General features: G+C 48.1%; 1 protein-coding gene, 1 long non-coding RNA gene and 1 other non-coding gene across 3 annotated transcripts; 2 read left to right on the forward strand and 1 right to left on the reverse strand.

Moving 5' to 3' along the window:
• Positions 1–6,852: 6,852 nt before the first annotated feature.
• On the forward strand, positions 6,853–8,636 carry LOC141578735 (uncharacterized). The gene is made up of 2 exons (XR_012509399.1): positions 6,853–6,983; positions 8,424–8,636. It is a non-coding gene; the product is annotated as an uncharacterized LOC141578735 (long non-coding RNA).
• Positions 8,637–10,414: 1,778 nt separating this feature from the next.
• TBCB (tubulin folding cofactor B) lies at positions 10,415–18,644 on the reverse strand. The gene is made up of 6 exons (XM_010950133.3): positions 18,389–18,644; positions 17,853–17,996; positions 14,729–14,825; positions 13,835–14,026; positions 10,865–10,937; positions 10,415–10,689 (listed from the first exon to the last, which is right to left on the reverse strand). The coding sequence occupies exons 1-6, from the start codon at positions 18,500–18,502 to the stop codon at positions 10,575–10,577; spliced, it is 735 nt and encodes a 244-aa protein (XP_010948435.2). The 5' UTR covers positions 18,503–18,644; the 3' UTR covers positions 10,415–10,574.
• TRNAT-GGU (transfer RNA threonine (anticodon GGU)) lies at positions 11,184–11,255 on the forward strand. The gene has a single exon. It is a non-coding gene; the product is annotated as a tRNA-Thr (tRNA).
• Positions 18,645–18,672: the final 28 nt, after the last annotated feature.

Consider the following 18,672-nt stretch of genomic DNA (forward strand, 5'->3'; position numbering starts at 1 on the left):
TACTATAAGGAAATGGCTCTTATGACTATGGAGGCTGGGAAGTCACATGATCTGCCACCTGCAAGCTGGAGGCCCAGGAAAGCCAATGGTTTATGTTCAGGTACAAGTCTGAAGGCTGGAGAACCAGGGGAGCCAGTGGTGTAAGTCCCAGTCTGAGCGCAGAAGACTAATTTCCCATCTCGGTAGTCAGGCACCGCGTGAATTATTCCTTCTGAAACCGAGCAGAACCCAGCAGGGCCTTCCCAGGGACAGACCCCTCCCCCAACCCCCGTGTCCCTTGCCTCTTGTTTGTAGAAAAGCTTTAGCCTCCTCTGTCTTCCCTGGGTTCCAAAGAGCAAACTTAATCAGAGAAGCGAGAACACGCAGAAACAAAGGAAAACATTCAAGCAAGACAGAATAGTTAACAGTTTAGCCATAAAACAAAGTCAAGGACCTTTAGTTCCTCCTCAAGGGCTACAGATAATATCCTTGAGTTGTTTTGCAGATACCAAAACCCTCATCAGGCAGAAGACAACCATGTGCAGGGAGCCCCCTGACTGGCGGGAGCCTGAGAATTGATAATGCTGACCCCTGTGACCTCATGTGTTACCTCACTACCCACCAATAAGAGAATTGTGCATGAGTTGATCACCTACCCTGCAACCCTCTCCCTCACTTTGTCTTTTGTTTTTCATTTTTCAGTTTTATTAGGTAGAATTGTTATAATTTGACTGCACATATACAATATATGGCATGTAAATACATATACACAATATACTGCACATTTTAAAAAAATACACATATATGTACTGTTCATTGTTTCTAAGAACGTTTAGAGCTTTAGCTTTTTAAACTTACACAGTTATCAAAGAAATAAAGCCAACAAAAAAATAAGAATTAATTTAAAAAGATACATACACCCTGCTATTAACAGCCACATTATTTATAACTGCCAAGATATGCAAGCATCCTAAGTGCACATCAATAGATGAATGGATAAAGAAGATGCAGCATATATATGTAATGGAATATAACTCACCCATAAGAAAGATATTTTGCCATTTGCAGCCCTTCATTCACTTTTTTTTTCCACTTCAAAAACCAGAATTTTATAACTGACATAAACATTTCCATTGCATCAAAAAGAACAACAACAAAAGAACAAAAATACCTAGAAATAAACTTAACTAAGGAGGTTACTTATACTCTGTAAACTGTAAAACACTGACGAAGGAAATTGAAGATGATACAAAAAAATTGGAAAGGTATCTTGTGCTCTTGGATTGGAAAAATCAACATTATCAAAATGGCTGTATTACCCAAAGCAATCCACAGATCCAACGCAACCCCTGCCAAAGTACTCACAATATTTCTCACAGAACTAGAACAAACAATTTCAAAATTTATATGGAACCATAAAAGACCCCAAACTGCCAAAGCAATCTTTTGTAGGTCTTTTTGTTTCTTTCTTCTTTTTATTCTTTTTTCTTATGGCTTGATGACTATAGAAGTTCCTTTAACATTTGTTATAAAGCTGGTTTCGTGGTGCTAAATTCTTTTAGCTTTTGTTCATCTGTGAAACTTTTGATTTCTCCATCAGATCTGAATGAGATCCTTGCTGGATAGAGTGTTCCTGGTTGCAGGTTTTTCCCTTTCATTACTTTAAATAGTTCTTGCCACTCCCTTCTGGCCTGTAGAGTTTTTGCTGAAAAATTAGCTGATAACCTTATGGGAGTTCCTTGTATGTTATTTGTTGTTTTTCTCTTGCTAATTTAAAATTTTCTCCTTATCCTTAATTTTTGTCAATTTGATGACTATGTGCCTTGGTGTGTTTCTCTTTGGGTTGATTCTGTGTGGAACTCTCTTCCTGGACTTGGGTGACTGTTTCCTTTCCTAAGTTGGGGAAGTTTTCAGTTATTATCTCTCCATAATTTTTCTCAGGTTCTTTCTCTCTCTCTTCTCTTTCTGGGACCCCTATAATGCAAATATTAGTGTGCTTCCTGTTGTCCCAGAGTTCTCTTAAACTATCCTTATTTCTTTTTTCTGCAGTAGTGATTTCCACTAATCTGACTTCTAGCTCATTGATCCATTCTTCTGCCTCATTTAGTCGATTCTTGGTTCTTTCTAGTGTGTTATTTATTTCAGTGATTTTATTTTTCAACTCTGGATATTCTTTGTATTTTCCAACTCTTTGCTAAAAACTTCACTCTGGGCATCTATACTCCTCTTGATTTCTCTGAACATCTTCGCTATCATTACTTTAAACTCTTTCTCAGATAAATTGCCTATCTCCTCATCACTTATTTCTTCTGGGATTTTATCTTGTGCCCTGGCCTGGGAGATAGTCCTCTGCTGCCTCATACTATCTATTTGCATTTCTAGGTAGGTTGGTTACATTTCTCGACCTTGGAGAGGTGGCCCTTTGTGGGAGATGTCCTATGTGTCCCAGCAGTACACTCCTCTCATCACCCAAGGGCTAGGGTCCAGCTAGTCCTAACACAGAGTCTGGCCTGTGTTTGTGGATTCCTTCCACAGGCTTTGGGATTGTTGTTTTCTTATTTCCAGTATCTGCCCCTGGTGGATGAGGTTGGACTAGAAGCTTATGCAGGTTTCCCGACAGGAGTCGGTTCCTGCCCACTGCTGGGTGAAGCTTGGTCCTGGACCTCTGGTGGGTCGGGCAGTGTCTAGAGGCCTTTGTGGCTTAGGAAGTCTGCTGATGGGTGGGCTGTGTTCCCACCCTGTACATTGCTTGGCCTGAGGCTTCCCCATTCCTTCCTGAGGCTGTTGCGTGGGGGCTAGGTCTTACTGCTAATGATCCAATCAAGATGTCAGCCTCCAGGAAAGCTCATGTAAATGGACACTCCCAGAATGTCTGCCAACAGCTTTTATGTCCCCTGGGTGAGCCGCAGCCATCCCCCATGTCCCCAAGAGACCCTCCAAATTCAGCAGGCAGGCCTGGCCCAGGATCCTATGAAATCACTGCACTGACTTTGTACTTGGTGCGCCCAAGATTCTGGGTATGTTTCCCAAGAAAGTGAAGTCTCTGTATCCCCCAGGCCATGGGGGTCCTGGAGCTAGGCCCCAGTGGCCTTCAAAACCAGATGTCCTGGGGTCTCCTCCTCCTCCCAATGCCAGAACCCTAAGCCAAGGAGCCTGACATGGAGCTTAGAGCTCTCACTCCTGTGGGAGGGCCTCTGTGACTTAATTATTTTTCAGCTTGTGGGTCTCCCACCCCGGGGGGTATGGGGCCCAATCATATAGTAAGCACGCCCCTCCTACCATCTTGCTGTGGTTCCCTCTTTATGTTTCCAGGTGAAGACGGTCTTCTTTGCTAGGTTCCAGTCTTTTTTTTCAATGGTTGTCTAGCAGTCAGTTGTGGTTTCGTTGTAGCCTCGCGAAGAGGTGAGCTTGTGGCCCTACCACTCTGCCATCTTGACCTCACTTTGTCTTTAGAAACACTTCCTTGAAGGAGTTCAGGTCTGTGACCTGCCTGTTCTCCTTGCCTGGCCCTACAATAAACCCTGTATTTTCATTCACCACAACTCCATGTCCATAGATTAGCTTTGCTGTGCTTAGGATCAAGTTTGGTTCAGTAACAATCCTTCAGTCTTTTTATTCTATTCAGGCCCTCCAAGGACTGGGTGACATCTCCCAGGTTGGGGAGGGCAATCTGCTTTGCTCAGTCTACCAATTCCAATGCTAATCTCATCCAGAAACATCCCCACAGACACACCCAGAAATAATATTTAGCCAAACAAATATCTGGGCAGCCTATATCTCAATGAAGTTGACACACAAAATTAACTCAACAGAGGGGACTCTGAGGACCTACAGGTGGGCAAAGCTCAAGATGGAAGGAACTTGGGTCTCTGAAAGACTCTGTGGAGCTGAATGACCCCACTGACTTGACTATGGTGTGAATTAAAAAATAGATTTATTAAGCTACTGAGTTTTGGGAGGTTTTTCAGTTAACAGCAGCTAGCATTATTTACTTTAGGTAATACACTCCATGAGGAAAGGGCTCTGTGGGAAGACTGCAAAAATAGCCCTATTTTCCACCCCTCCATGTATACTTGCCTTGTACAATCTGATTTTGCAGCTTCTCACATCAAGGGGTGGAGTCTATTTCCCAACCCCTTAAAACCAGATTGGCTTTGTCATTAACCAGTGGAACACCTAGATGTACCTCTGTAGTACCTAGAAAGATGCCCAGCGCATGACTGGATCTCAGTAAGTATCTGTTGAATGTATGAGTGGAAGGATGGGTGAATGAATACAATATTCCAGGCCCTGCACTGGAATTGTGATTGTTTATCTTGTGAAAAACATGTGATCCCTTCTTCTGCAAAGCCCACAGGTAGCCAGAAAACATTCCCTTAATCCTGCCTCAGTTAGATTTTGCCCCTAACAAACTATGCCAAAATTAGTAGCTTAAAGCAACAATGATTTTTATTATTCTTCGTGATTCTGTGGCTCAGGAATTTAAACAGGCACAGCTTGGTCTCTGAGGTATCTAAGCAACACTGAAGACAGGAGCAGGGAGCTATCCAGTTGGCAACCAATGTGTTCGGCAAGAAAGGGTCTGAGCTGGAAACAGGGCTGGGAATCACATGTAGCTGGTGATTAAGTCACAAGAATGGGGGGGGGAGGGCGATGTAGCTTGGCGGTAGAGTGCCGTGCTTAGCATGTGGGAGGTCCTGAGTTCAATCCCCAGTAACTCCATTTAAAAGACTGGGGGGAGGGATTAGGTTCATTTATTTATTATTATTATTATTTTTTAATGGAGGTACTGAGAATTGAACCCACAACCTCGTGCATGCTAAGCAGGAACTCTACTGCTGAGCTATACCCTCCCCTGCCAAATTTTTTTTTAATAAACAAATAAACTTAATTCTCTCTCACTGACCAAAAAAAAAAAAAAAACCTTACAAAAACAGTCACAAGAATAGATCAGAGGACAATGTGTAGAATGAGGACAGAGAAGGACTCAAGTTAATACTTTAAAGAATGTTCTTTACAGCAAAGTGGAACTGTTTTAAAAATGACCACCAGGGCTCTGATTCCTTGCATCAAGAATTTGGATCCACGCGGTCTCCTCTTAAATCTGGGTAGGTTTGTAATCACTTTCATCAACAGACAGCAGCAGAAGTGATACCATGTGACTTCTGAGGCTGGGGCGGAAAAGGCTACGTGGCTTTTGGCTAGTTCTCCTAGAACACTTGCTTTGGAGAAAGCCAGATATCACGTAAAAATTCCGGCCACCCTGGGACTACCACGATGGAAAGAACATGTGAGGTGCTCTACTTACAGTCACTGCTGAGCTGCCAGCCAACAGCCAATGTCACTGCCAGCTAAGCTGCTGAGTCACTTTAGACATCCAGCCTGGTCAAGCCTTGAGATGACTCCTGCCCCAGCCAACTTCTGACTCAAACACAGGAGAGATTCCAGGCCAAGCCCGTCCCAAATTCCTGATGTACAAAAACAGGAAATCAGGGAAAATAAACTGGCTGTTTTAACTTGCTGAGGTTGAGATAAAATTTAATGCAGTTATAGATAACTGGAACACAAGTCGTGAGGTAGCTATTGCTGCTAACAAATTAAATCCAAAATCTAATCTCTTGAAACAATATTTATTATCCCACAATATTCTATGGGCCGGGAGCTCAGGAGTTCCCACTCTTACTGGCCGCCTCCTCCTGCATGGACAGCGGGCTTCTCTCAGAGCAAGTGGGCCAAGAGAGAGAGCAGGAAGAAGATATAATGTCTTTTATGACTTGGTCTTAGAAGCCCCTCTTACTTCTGCCAAGTTCTATTCCTTAGAAGCAAGGCACAAAGTCCAGGCTACACTCAAAAACAGGGCTCTTAAAGAGAGAAGTGTCAAAGAATTTGTGGACGTATTTTAAAAATTTATTTATCTGTTTATGTTCTCTTTTTTAAATTGAAATATAACTGACATACAATATTATGTTAGTTTCAGGTGTGCCGTGGACATAACCAGAACAGGGGTTATAAATTCAGTCTCTAACTCTAATCCTAAAGCAGCCAGGCATGCCATGTAAATCAGTGAGCAGGGCCTGGTGTAGAATAACAGGTCATGGGGAGAAACTCCGGTGCAGGGTGGAACCTGCCTGAATCTGACTCAGTTTTTGGATCTCCCAGTTTGTAGAACATATGGGGAAAGAGGAATATATTAAAGGTCAGCACAAGGTACAACCAGCTGAACCAAACTCTGGGAAATCCCAAAGGAAAACTGAGAGGAGGGAGAACTGTTATAGAATAAAAGACCCAGAGTAACAGCAACCAAATGCGGGCATGTACACTATTTAGCTTTTGATCTGAACAAACCAACAGTAAAAAAAACATTTTATGAAACAGTCGAAGACCTTAATACCGATTATATCAGATAATCCCAAAGAATTGTTGCAATTTTTGTTAGGTATGAAGACCTCCTATAATTTAGAAATACTTACAGACACAGAAACTTTTCTGGGTAAGATGATACGTTGCTTGAGATCCGCTTTAAAATAATGGCGGGGGGGGTGGTGCAGTGGAGAAATAGGGGGAAGGCCAGAAAAATTGAACACAACTGGCCATATGTTGACAATTACTGAAGCTGGGTGACAGATAAGAGGGGAAAAGGGATTTTTTTCTTTTTCTTTTTTTTTTTTTACCTTTAAGATGAGAGCGCCCTGACCCAGCTTGAGAGTTGACCAGGAGCTCGGGAGAGTGGCAGGCTGAGATGCAGAAAAGCGGAGGGAGGGAAGACAGGCCAGCCGGCTATGGGTCAGTAAGAGCAGTCGTCTCTGTTCTTCCACTGCAGCCAGAAAGTCAGCTCTGGCGCCCCCTCCAGGGCGTCGGTTCTTACTCTGATTAAACCAAGGCGGGTCCCGCAGGCCGTTAGCGCCTGCGCAACCCCGCCCTCCCCATGGGAGCCAAATCCCCCCACGCTACATTTCCCGCGCCGCAGGGAGGGAGCGAGACCTCCGCTTCCAGACTTGAAATGGGTGAGTACAGTCCGCGCTTTGGGCTGGGAGACACCGCCCAACGCCAGTGAGACTACGCGCCCCAGAACGCGCCGCGCGCGGTGCGCAGAGCAGCGCGCTGCTGCCCCCACGCGGCGGCTCAGCGATTATTGCCCGCGTCTGGGGCCCTGTGGAGGCTGGGGGCGCTGAGGCTGCGGGGACTTCGGGAAGGGTGGCCCCAGATTTGAGCCAGGAAAGATGGGATGGGGAGGGGAAAACGGTGAAGAAATCGAGGACAGGACCCGCTGTGAGGATTAAATGAAGCCAGCATAGAAACTGCTGACTGTATATAGGCGTTTTTATACCTACAGCTAATACAGCATTTACCTGCGTGCCTGGCTCTGAATTTAAGTGCTTTACATGTATTAGCTCATTTAATGCTCACAACAGTCATTTGGGGGAGGTACTGTTATCGGCCCCAATTTACAGAAATGAAGCTGAAACCCAGAGAAAAGGAACACAAATAATTCAGTGTCCCAGCTGGTGAGTGACAGGACTGGGGTTTGAACCTAGGCCGCCCGGCTTTAAAGTCTGTGCTCTAAGGTTACACCACCTCTTGACCTACTGAATGATTCCAAGTTTGTAACTGGTACACGAATGAACGCAACTGGGCCATTAGCGCGTTGAGTTAGCAGTTTAGCCCAGCTCCAGGTCAACGGTTCCCCGTATTCAGCCTAAATTTGTGTTTAGCGCTGGGATCAGGTTTCTGATCAGCATGAATCACCGAAGGGACTACTTCAGGCCCTGCCCCCTTTTGTTTGGGTCTCCTGTTCAATCTCCTCCATCGCATCCTTTCCCTCATACCAGCACCACTTGGTGGATTCAGTGGTTGTGTTCTCCCTTTCCCTACTGCCAGCAACCTCATTCATAGTATCACAGTCCAGAAAAAAAAGAAATACTTGGTAATCCTGTTTGTCTGCTTTCAACTCCCAAGCAAGTACTGTGTTCCATTCATGAGTGTGTTCCCAGCATCAAGCCTGACATACAATGTGGGTAGGGAAGGCTCGAAAATTGAGAGGAAAGGGTGTTGGACGTTCACTGTCTTCCATTTGCAATGACCTGAGGATTAAGGAGGGTGGTAGATGTGGCAGGTCAGCCATGGGCAGTTGTGCCGGGAACAGGACGATTTGATGGGTCTGGTGGACCCGACAGCCCCTTCCTGCTGCTTCCCCTGGGGTTATGGATCTGGTGTCTCGGTACAGATTGGTCAGTGTTGAAGCCGCCAAAATCCGTGGTCCCTTTTCATTGTAGTGGCTGGGACAAAGTTGCTCAGCCCAGGAGTATGTTCCAAAGCCCCCTCTGCATCTAGGGTAGCTGCAAGACTGACAGATTCTCACCCATACAAGCAGAAGTGAAACGTGTAGATCAGGTTTTTAAAGAAAATGGTGAAACTTCCCGACGCTACCTTCTCCTGTTTGCCAGCTGGAAGCAGATAATTCCGAGCACACGGAAAGGATGGAGCCCCAAGATGGAGTCTGAGTGTGCGAATCATGGACATTGCTGCCAATCAGCCAGAGCCTCTGCATCAGACTGTAGTGGGTATTTGTTACAACAGCTGGTATTACCTTAACACATTGACCACCGTCCCCCTTTCCCTTCTGGGTCCCTTGATATTAAAGCTTATGTACCAGGTCATTCTAGTTTCCAATCTGTAATTGTGGTTGACTTGCACATAGCAAGTGGAGGTTTCCTATTTAGAAATTACCAGCATGGTCCCTTCCATTGCCATCAAAAACTTAAATGTTTCCCCATGTTGTGATGGGGAGAGCTTCTTCCATGCTGACAGCTGGACAGCATTCCAGCACACCCTGCCAGTTTGTGTTTAGATCCCCCACTGCAGTTTGGCAGATCCTCATATACAGTGATGCTGTGACCCTTGCTTGGAGCTCAAAGGTACGATCTAGGGTGACCAGTGTGTCTCGGAGAGCACGTGATCATCTTCCTGCCCCTTTCCTTTGGCCTCATCACATGGAGGTGCACACGGGGCCTAATCTTAAAGTGAGCCTCAGGTCCTCAACACTGATCCATTAGCTGAGCTCATTCTGCTGAACTTTGGCTGATCTTAGGTTGGTAGGTGCTGGGTGAGAATGTGGGGATATCCCCGCTGACGCTCTTCATTCTGACAACTCTGTCCCATGGAAGGACCTAAGCCTTGGGGTCCTTTTATAAAGTAACCAGTTTTGTTTTGTTTTGTAGGTTGACAGCTTCATTGATTTGTATGTGTGTGTGTATCTAGCCCTGGTAGGTGTTTGATGTGAATCTCTGTGTTTGTGTGGCTCCCCTGTGTGTGAGGGAGAGACTCTGTGCATATGTGACCTCTAGCGCCTGTGTTTTGGATGTGTCTCTAGTGTCTGAGCGTGAGTCCAGTGTGCGGATGATCTGTATACCTGAGTGTGTCCATGTACATTACGCTGGGCATCAGATATGTACACATCAGGCTGCCTGTGGATGTGAGCAGCTTCCTCAAGGATCCCTTCCGCTCTCAGGCATTTCAACCTCACGCTGCTTCCTGTGGTTGTTCCCATCACTGCCAGCAACTCCAGAAGTTGTAATTAAGTAACTGCAAAAATCAGGTAGAATCCCACAGATAGTCACCCCATCAGGAATCCCTTCAAGTTGCTAATGAGGGGGTACTGCACACGCAGACACGTATGTGGTGGATCAGGCTCCCTAGAACGCACGGGCCACATGTGCACACATCACATACCTGAGGGCACAGGGCTCTCTGCCTAGCTTTGCAATGTCTGAAGGACCTCATGCTACTTCTAAAGACTTGAGCTTTCTGTCTTCTTTCAAGTATTAAGTGAACGGTAAGGTCCCCCATACACAGGGACAGTGAGAACCACCTGCTGACCCCTCGATATCCCTTTCCCTCAGCTTCTGTAGTACAGGAACTTCTGAGAGGTGTCTAGGCGATGGCCACCCAGAATAAAAACTACATTTCCCAGCCCTCTTTGTGACCACAAGTGGTCATGTGACAGAACACTGCCCAATTAAATAGGAACAAGCTTTGAGTTGTTGGTACAGATTCCTTAAAAGCAAGAGTCTCCCCTCTCCCTCCTCTCTTCCTGGCGCCTGGAGCAGCGAGGGTGGGAGTCAGGAGCGGGAGATCCGTGGAGATGGAGGCTGGCCTCTGACATGGAGGGGTCACCATATTAGATCTTAGTGATTACATGAGAAAGAAAGAAACTTCAATCTTGTTTAAGCCACTATCATTTTGGGCTTCTTTATCATAACTGCACATTACATTAACTGATAAAGGACAAAGGAGAGCCTCATGGGCCTCCAGCTACTAGCTAAGGGATAAAGCCTCACCCTGCCCAACCTTGATTTCGCCCAGCCTCCTAGTTCACCTTCACCTACCCAGCTGTCCCCCAGCCCCTCTTATAATCATCAAGTCCTCCAAACACCTCCCAGGTTTCTGGCAGATTTAATACACAGGTCTCAAAAGTCAATGGCAACGGTGATGAGAATAAAATAAAAACAGGGTCGGGAGAGAGGGCCATGGGCACACATACGGAAGGGCAGTGAGTAGCAAGTCAGCTAGAGCAGGGGGATGCCCTTCCTTGGGCGTCACATCTCGTCCAACCCGTAGTCCTCCTCGGGGAAGTCCCCCACTGTCACAACGGATGGCTTGATGAAGGCGCCGTACTTGGCCTGGCATTCGAAGTAGCGTTTCCCATTCACGCTGCAGAGCACGATGAGGGAGGCGGTGTCAGGGGGCTCGTACACCGGATGCAAGTACAGGCGGGTTCGCCCAGCAGCACGCGCACGCACTTACACATCAATGCACACATATTCGTGTGCAGGCAGACACACACACACACTCACTCACCCGCTCACTCCTCAGTGGGCATCTTTACCTGCCATCGTTCTTCCCGAGTGGCTCATCATAGCGGACGCCAATCCAGTAGCCAGGCTTGAAATCTGTGAGTCCTGCCCAGGGGAGAAATGCCATTGAAACCTCTGGACATAGCTGCCCCCAGACTCGTGCCTGCCTGCTGAGTGTAAAGTCTGTCCTGGCACAAACACTCCCTGCTGCCACCCAGGACAACCGCCGTCTCCCGCCCACACCAATATGGTAGCCCCCTTCACTGGTCTCCCCATTCCTACCCCTGACCCCCTAGTCACTCAACACCCCCAGCCAAATGGGGCTTTGTAAAAATCAAAGCGAAGGGGGCAGGGGGTATAGCTCAGTGGTAGAGCACATGCTTGGTGTGCACGAGGTCCTGGGTTCAATCCCCAGTGCCTCCGTTAAGGGGGTAAAAAAAAATTTTTTTTTTAATTTAAGGGAAATAGTACCACGGCCTTGCCCCCACATTCCTCAAGGGCTGCCCATCCCACTCAGCATAAAATCCACACTGCTTATGGTCAAATGATTTCTGACAAGGGTGCCAAGATAGTTCAATGAGGGAAAAACAGTCTTCAACACAACACATCGGGACAAGTAGATATCCACGTGCAAGAGAGTGAAGTTGGACTCCTATGTCACTCCATACGCAACAAACAACTCAAAATGGGTCAAAGACCTAAAGGCACAATGCAACACTATAAAACCCTTAGAAGAAAATACAGGTATAACTCTTTGTGACCTTGGTTTAGGCATTGGTTTCTTAGCTATAATACCATAGGCACAAGTGAGAAAAGAAAAAATAAACTGGACTTCCTAACAGTTTAAAACTTTTGTGCTTCAAAGGACACTATCAAGAAAGTAGAAAGACACCAACCCACAGAATAAGAGAAAATATTTGCAAATCATATACTTGCTAAGGGCACTGTATCTAGAATATATAAACATCTCTTACTAGTTGTTATGGGCTGAGTTGTTTCCCCTCAGATTCACATGTTGAAGCCCTAACCTCCAGAACCTCAGAGTGTAACTGTATTTGGAGACAGGGCCTTTAGAGAGATGATTAAGTTAAAATGAGGTGGGATCTAATCCAAGCTCACTGGTGTCTTCCTAAGAGGAAATCTGGACAGACTCCAGGGATGTGCTCACATACAGAGGAAAAGCCTCTGTCCTTCTGAGGACACAAGCCGTGGTGAGGGGCGTCAGAAGAAACCAAACCTGCCAAGGCCTTGATCTTGGACTTCCATCCTCCAGAACTGTGAGAAATAGATTTCTGTTGTTTAAGCCACCCACTGTATGGTACTTTGTAATGGCAGCCCCAAGAAACAGCAGCAAAAAGATGAACCACCCAATTAAAAAATGGGCAAAGGATCGGAATAGCTATTTCTTTAAAGAAGATGGCCGTTAAGCACCTAAAAAGAGGCTCAGTATCATGAGCCATCATAGAAATGCAAACCCAAACCGTAATGCTCTCCCACTTCACATCCATTAGAATGGCTATGATCAGGAGGGAGGGTAGAGCTCAGTGGTAGAGTGTGTGCTTAGCATGCAGGAGGTCCTGGGTTCAAGCCCCAGTACCACCATTAAAAAATAATAATAATGAAAAATAAATAAATGAACCTAATCCCCCTCCCCAAAAAACAAAACCTAGAATAACAATTATAAATTATTAAAAAAAATAAAAAAGAATGGCTATGATCAAGAAGAGAGTAATAAGTGTTGGTGAAGATGCAGAGAAATTGGAACCCTCATTATTGCTACTGGGAACGTTAAATGGTGCAGCCACTGTGAGAAACAGTGTGGCGGTTCCTCAAAAGGTTAAACACAGAGTTGCTATGGGATCTAGCAAGTCACTCCTAGGCAGAGAGAAAGGAAAACACCTGTCCACCTAAAAATTTACACAAGGATATTCATAGCAGCATCATTTATAATAGTCAAAAAGTGGAAAGGACCCATCCTTCAGCTGATGAATGAATAAATAAAACGTGGTACTGCATACAATGCAACATTATTTGGTAATAAAAAGAAATACTGCTAAATGCTACAACATGGATGAACAAAAGGCCACATATTACGTGAGTCCATTTATATGAAACTTCCAGAGTAGATAAATCTAGAGAGACTGGACGTAGATTAGTGTCCACCTATGTGGACTGGGGGAGCTGGCCTTTCAGAAATGGGGAGTAGCTGCTAATGGTTATAGGGTTTCTTTTTAGGGTGATGAAAATGTGAATTGACTGTGGTGATGGCCGCACAATTTGGTGAATATACTAAAAACTAATGAATGGTACACTTTCAATGGGTGAGTTTTATGGTATATAAACTATATCTCAATAAAGCTGTTATTTGAAAAAAAAAAAAAAAAGATCCACATTGCTCTCCACTATCTCCGAGGCCCAGGATGGCCCAGCCTCACCCAGGCCCTGGATCTGACATCTTACCTCTCCCCTCATTCCCTCCCAACTAGCCATGCTGACTTCCTTTCTCGGCCTCAAACAGGCCAAGCTTGTTCCTGCTTGTGGAACAAGCCTTTCCATGAGGAAATGGCCTTTGCACTCTCTGCTCCCTCTGGCTGGGATGCTCTTCCTTCCTTTTCTCCTCCACTTATCCCTTTCTTTCAGTCCTTCCTCCAGGAAGCCTTCCTGGATTACTCTCAAGGTGGGTATTTCCCCTCAGCCCACAAAGTCCCCTGAGATTCCCTCACCCCTGTCCTGGTCACTTCAGCCTGTGCTCCCCCCATCACAGACCTAATAATCCTGTCTGTTTCCCCATCTCAGCTCTGATCATTGTGCGCCAGGCTTTCATCTCAGAACCGATCACTCTGGCCTCTGCTTCCGCCATCACAACCCAGGTCACTCTGCTTCTGCATCCCACCTGCCTGCCGTGAATGTACTGGGTGTCAGTCAGCCCCTGGGTCCGTCTCCCCTGCTGCAGGTCTCCTGCAGAGCTGGGTCCCCCGACTGCCCACCCCAGGGCTGCGTACCTACATACATGACGGTGCCCCGGCGAGGGGGCTGCCCGGGCGCCCGCACCTCACAGCGGCTGCCCACGGCGATGGCCCGGGCCTGGGCCTCCTCCTCGCTGAGGCGCTGGGCGCTCTCGGCCTCCTGCTGTGCCCGTTCTTCTTCGTTGTATCGGCCCAGCTTGTTGCGCTTCAGGAAGGAGCGGACTGAGTCTGTGGGGGGAGGGGGAACGGGAGTCAGATACGGTCTCCCAGGGGCGGGGTGGGGCGCTCTGGTCTGATGAGATAACCTGCCAGCCCCACCTGGCCAACATTCAGAGAGAAACTCTTCCATTCTGGGTGTCGAAGGGCTGTCGCCCAAGCCCTCCAAGTCTCCCACCATAGCCCTGGCCTCTCCCCAGGACCCCTGGGGTCCCCACAACTGAGAAACTAAAGGGAAGATGCCTGTAGTCTTTCACATTTACTCCCTCTTCCCACATCCCTTCAGTATCATAGTCTCCTCCATCCAGCCCAAAACCCTCATCTGCCCCACTACACATTCTGATGTGTCCCCACACGCCTGCACTGACCACCGCACGGCCCTGTCCTCCGCATACTCTGCGTGCTCTGTCCCCTTCACCACGCCCTCAATGTGACCCTGACCATCCCACCGCCCACTAGACCTTCCTCTCCACTTTCCCATGGCCCTGCCTGCTCACACCCCCTCACACCTCCCAGCCCCGATTAGCACCCCACGCCCACCTACCCCCTACTGCTCTGAGACCCATCTGTCCCCAAATCAACCTCACCCCAACCCCTCCACTCTCTCATGCCTACCTGCCCCCACTGCCTCCGCCACTGACTTCCTCTCGATGTCCCTGCCTATCCTATTTGCCCCCCACAACTCTGCCCCCCACCCCCGTGTGCACCCCGTACCTTGCCTCTGGTCATAGGCTTCTTGTGAGATCTTGTATTTCTCCACCTTGGACATGTCCTCATACTCCCCAAGGCGGGCACCACTGTGGTCAATGACCTGCAGAGAGGGGAGGGAGGTCAGTGGGGATCAGGGTCTGGCCAGGGAGGCCAGGATGCTGTGGGGGGTGAGTGTGGCTGTACACTGGAGTGTTTTGTAGATTTAAGTCTCTCCTGTCTTGGAAAAACTGCATTCCTCTACCCTCACCCTTACTCCAGCCTTCTCTCCTCCCCTGAGCCCAGCCGAAGGGGTGAGAGCAGGTGTCTACAAATGGCCAACTTCCCTTCGGCGCCTGCCTCCAGATGACCCCTACATGCTGGCATCCACATCCCTAATGGCCCCGGGACACTGGAACTGGAGGGCAGAGCTCGGGCCTTGCTCATGAGCCCTGCGGGCAGCGTGTCTATCCCCTCTGGGCCTCTGTGATCCACTTAGGCTGGCCCCAACTTCCAGGTCCTGGAGCATCTCTTCCTGTACCCTCCCCAACATTCATTCACTCATTGCCTGCTGAGCTCCTCCAAGGCGCACAGCTGGGCCTTGGGCTGGGTACCATGGACACAGTGCAAAACAGATCAACCCCTGCCCTCAAGGAGTACTCATTCTGCTGGGAGATCCATCACAAACAAATGCACAAAGATGTGTATTAAACCCTAGATGATAACAAGGTTCTATGCAGAAAGATACAACAAAGAGGCTTCTGAAAGGAGGGCATTTCTGAGACAAGGCCTGAAGGAACAACAGGCACAAAGTCTCAAATGCAGAAACTTCCTTAGCCCTTTGAGGAGCAGCAGGGCCAGTGTGGCAGGAGTAGCGTGAGCCGTGGGGAGGTGGGGAGACACAACAGATCATTGTAGACTCTGGCTTTTACCCAGAATGAGATGGAGCGACACAACAGATCATTGTAGACTCTGGCTTTTACCCAGAATGAGATGGAGCCAGGGAACGGCTCAGCCAGGAGTGCACTGATCTGACTCAGGGGTTCACAGGCTCCTTCAGCTGAGTGTGGAAAGCAGATGGAGGGGCATAGGGACAGGAGCCGGCAGACCAGGGAAGAGGCTGTGTGATGGTCCAGGAGGGAGAGGATGGAGGCTGGGCTTGGGTGGGGGCAGTGAGGAGAGGAGAGTTTAGATTCTGGATAGTTTTTGTGGGTGGAGCCCACAGGGTCTACAGAGATGGGATGCGGGTGTGAGGAAAAGAGGGGGGTCACAAAAACTCTGAAGTTTCTGGCCTGAATCACTGGGCTAATGTGGCAAAACAGAAACGACCCTTATCTCTGGTCAAGGATTTTTAAGAATTTCTACTTTCTATATTAGGGATTTTTGTCAGTTTGAAATTGCTGTCATTCATTGCTGCAAGAAATATAAGTGATATGTATAAATAGAAAAACAATTTTAGAAAAATTACAAATTCTCCAGAGGCCCCACCTCTGGGAAACCTTCCTTGTATGGCCTCAGTAGTCAGCAGCCTGTCGATACCTGAATCCATGTGTGAAACCTTCCTGTTTGAGGATGCCACTGCCCATGCCTGACCCACCAGTATCCCTAGGCTGAGACTGCCCAGTTTAGCTCAAAGGTAGTCCTATGGGCTCAGCACAATCCTGACCTGCTCCCACTATGGTCCAGGACGCATCACCTTATCTGGGCTATGGAAGCAGCCTCCTCCCAGGCCTCCCTATTTCTCTTGTCCTCCATAATCTGCTCTCCACACACAGTCAAAAGGAGCCCATGAACAACTGAATCAGACCAGGATTCCCAAGTTCAGAGCCCTCCCCTCACTCCCACTTTCTTCCCACAATAGGAGAGGTCACTTTTCAGCCTCTAAGCCCACTGTGCCCCTTCCCACCTCAGAATGTTTGCACATGCTGTGCCCTCTTAGAGTACCCTTTCCCCTTCTTCAGTTAACTCTTCCTATTCTTCAGGCAGCACCTCCTCCAGGAAGTCCTCCTAGATCTCATTGCTGGGTCAGGTCCCCTAGTATAGAATTTCCTGGCTCTGTGATCTCCTCCTGCATGGCCCTCATCTCACTGACTCTTCACATTTGTTCCAGTGAGTATTTAGCTAACACTGACCTCACGCTGGACAGAGCTGAAACAGAGACCTCATCAGACTTGGTTCACAGCTATATCCCTGACATAACACATGTTCAATGAACAGTTACTGAATAAATGAAACAGATAAAAAAGAACCAGTTCTCTGGGTACACTGACTTCTAGAGCCATGCAGAGTGAGGTAAAAATTCTAGCTATAGTTCCTCCTTAGGAAAGTAAATTCCATCCCGAAACTAAGTTTCCTCTTCTGCAAAACAGGGTTAATTATACTATCTTCCAACTCTTATTTAATGGACTCAACTCATGATTCAACAACAATTTGCTGAGCATCCTCTCTGTGCCAGGAACTGTTCCAGGAAAATGCGCAGTATGTCACAGTGATTAGTATGAAGGACAAAAATCAAAGTGCAAAAGGGAGGAGGTTTAAATTTTATACTGAGGGCAATGAAGCCCTCACACTCAAAAAGTGACATTTAAATAAAGACTAGAAGGAAGGAGTGAGGCATGTGGGCACCGAAAAAAGAGCCATTCAGGCACAGGGAATAGCACATGTAAAGCTTACTTGTCTGAGTTTTTTGGGGGGAGGCTGAGGATAGAGAGGATGATGTGAGCTGATGCATGCAGAGGTCCTCTGTGTCCTGGCTTCTCCCAACTTGTTCAGCCTCATTGCTCACCCTGACCCGCCTCACACTCTGTTCCCCCTGCCTGGCATGCCCCCTCACCTCTTCTCTTGGGTTGCCCTTTCCTCATCCTTCAGGTCTCAGCTCAGGCATCCCTCCCTTCGGGAAGCCCCTCCTGATACTCCCAGAGGGAGTCAGGCACCTCTTCTGGATGCCTCTAGACACCCTAGGTTTTCCTCAGCCCAGTCCAGACCACTCTGGCTGCCAGTGTCTGGTGATGTGTCGGTCTCTCTCCCTGCTAGACTGGGAGCTCCGTTAGGTTAAGGCCTATTGTGGTTATCACATGGTGCAAAGCACAGCAAGCAGCGGTTGAATAAATAGAAGAATGGAGGGGAAGGATCCCAGATAGGAAGGCCTCACATGGATGCGACAGCCATCATCTACGGGGTAAGAGCCCAGCAGTGCATCTTCCTGATCCAGCTTGCTGTAGAACTTGTCGTCAGGTCCATACAGTTCCAGTTCCATGCAAGAAGCAGGGCAGCCCACAATCAGCTGTAGTTTACCCTGTGGGGGTACGAGATACGGAGGAGAGAGGAAGAGGTGGAAGGCTGTCAGTGGACCCGCCCATTGCCATGAGGCTCTGCCCTTTGTATCAAGAACCATCCTTGCTCCCCCAAGAGACACACCATTTTGGACCCACCTGGTTACCCCTGGCCCCGTCCCCTTGGGTCTCGCCCCCTCACCCCGGAATATCTGATGTTCCCTGGCTCCGCAACCATTCTCTGGAACTTCAAGTTCCCTCTGGCCCCGCCCGGCTAAGGTCGCGTTCCCCAAACTCCGAAACCTCGGTTCGTCTCTGGCTCTCTTCCGGCGTAGGGGAAGACCCCCTATTTCTCCTTGGCCCCACCCCTAAACACTACGCCCCGCCCCTCCGTACCCCGCCCCCACGGCCACACCTTGAACTCAGCTATGGTGAGGCTGCGACTGTACCGCTTCTGGGAGCGGAAGCTGTTGAGGGAACTGCTGATGAAAACGGTCACTGTGGGCGCCGACAAGCCCGTCACCTCCATCTCGCCGCGCCCTGCCGGGGCCCGCAGCCCGATCAGCCGCCTCACACCAGCTCCGCAGCAGCCGCCGCCGCCGCCGCCGCTTCTGGGATATTAGCTCCGCCCCCTCCTCCCGGGCCTGGCCAATCCACGCTCTCAATCCAGGAGGGTCCGCCAGTAGCCGCATCTCTTTT

This window comes from Camelus bactrianus, chromosome 9 (assembly GCF_048773025.1).
Source record: "Camelus bactrianus isolate YW-2024 breed Bactrian camel chromosome 9, ASM4877302v1, whole genome shotgun sequence".
Classification (NCBI taxonomy): Eukaryota; Metazoa; Chordata; class Mammalia; order Artiodactyla; family Camelidae; genus Camelus; species Camelus bactrianus.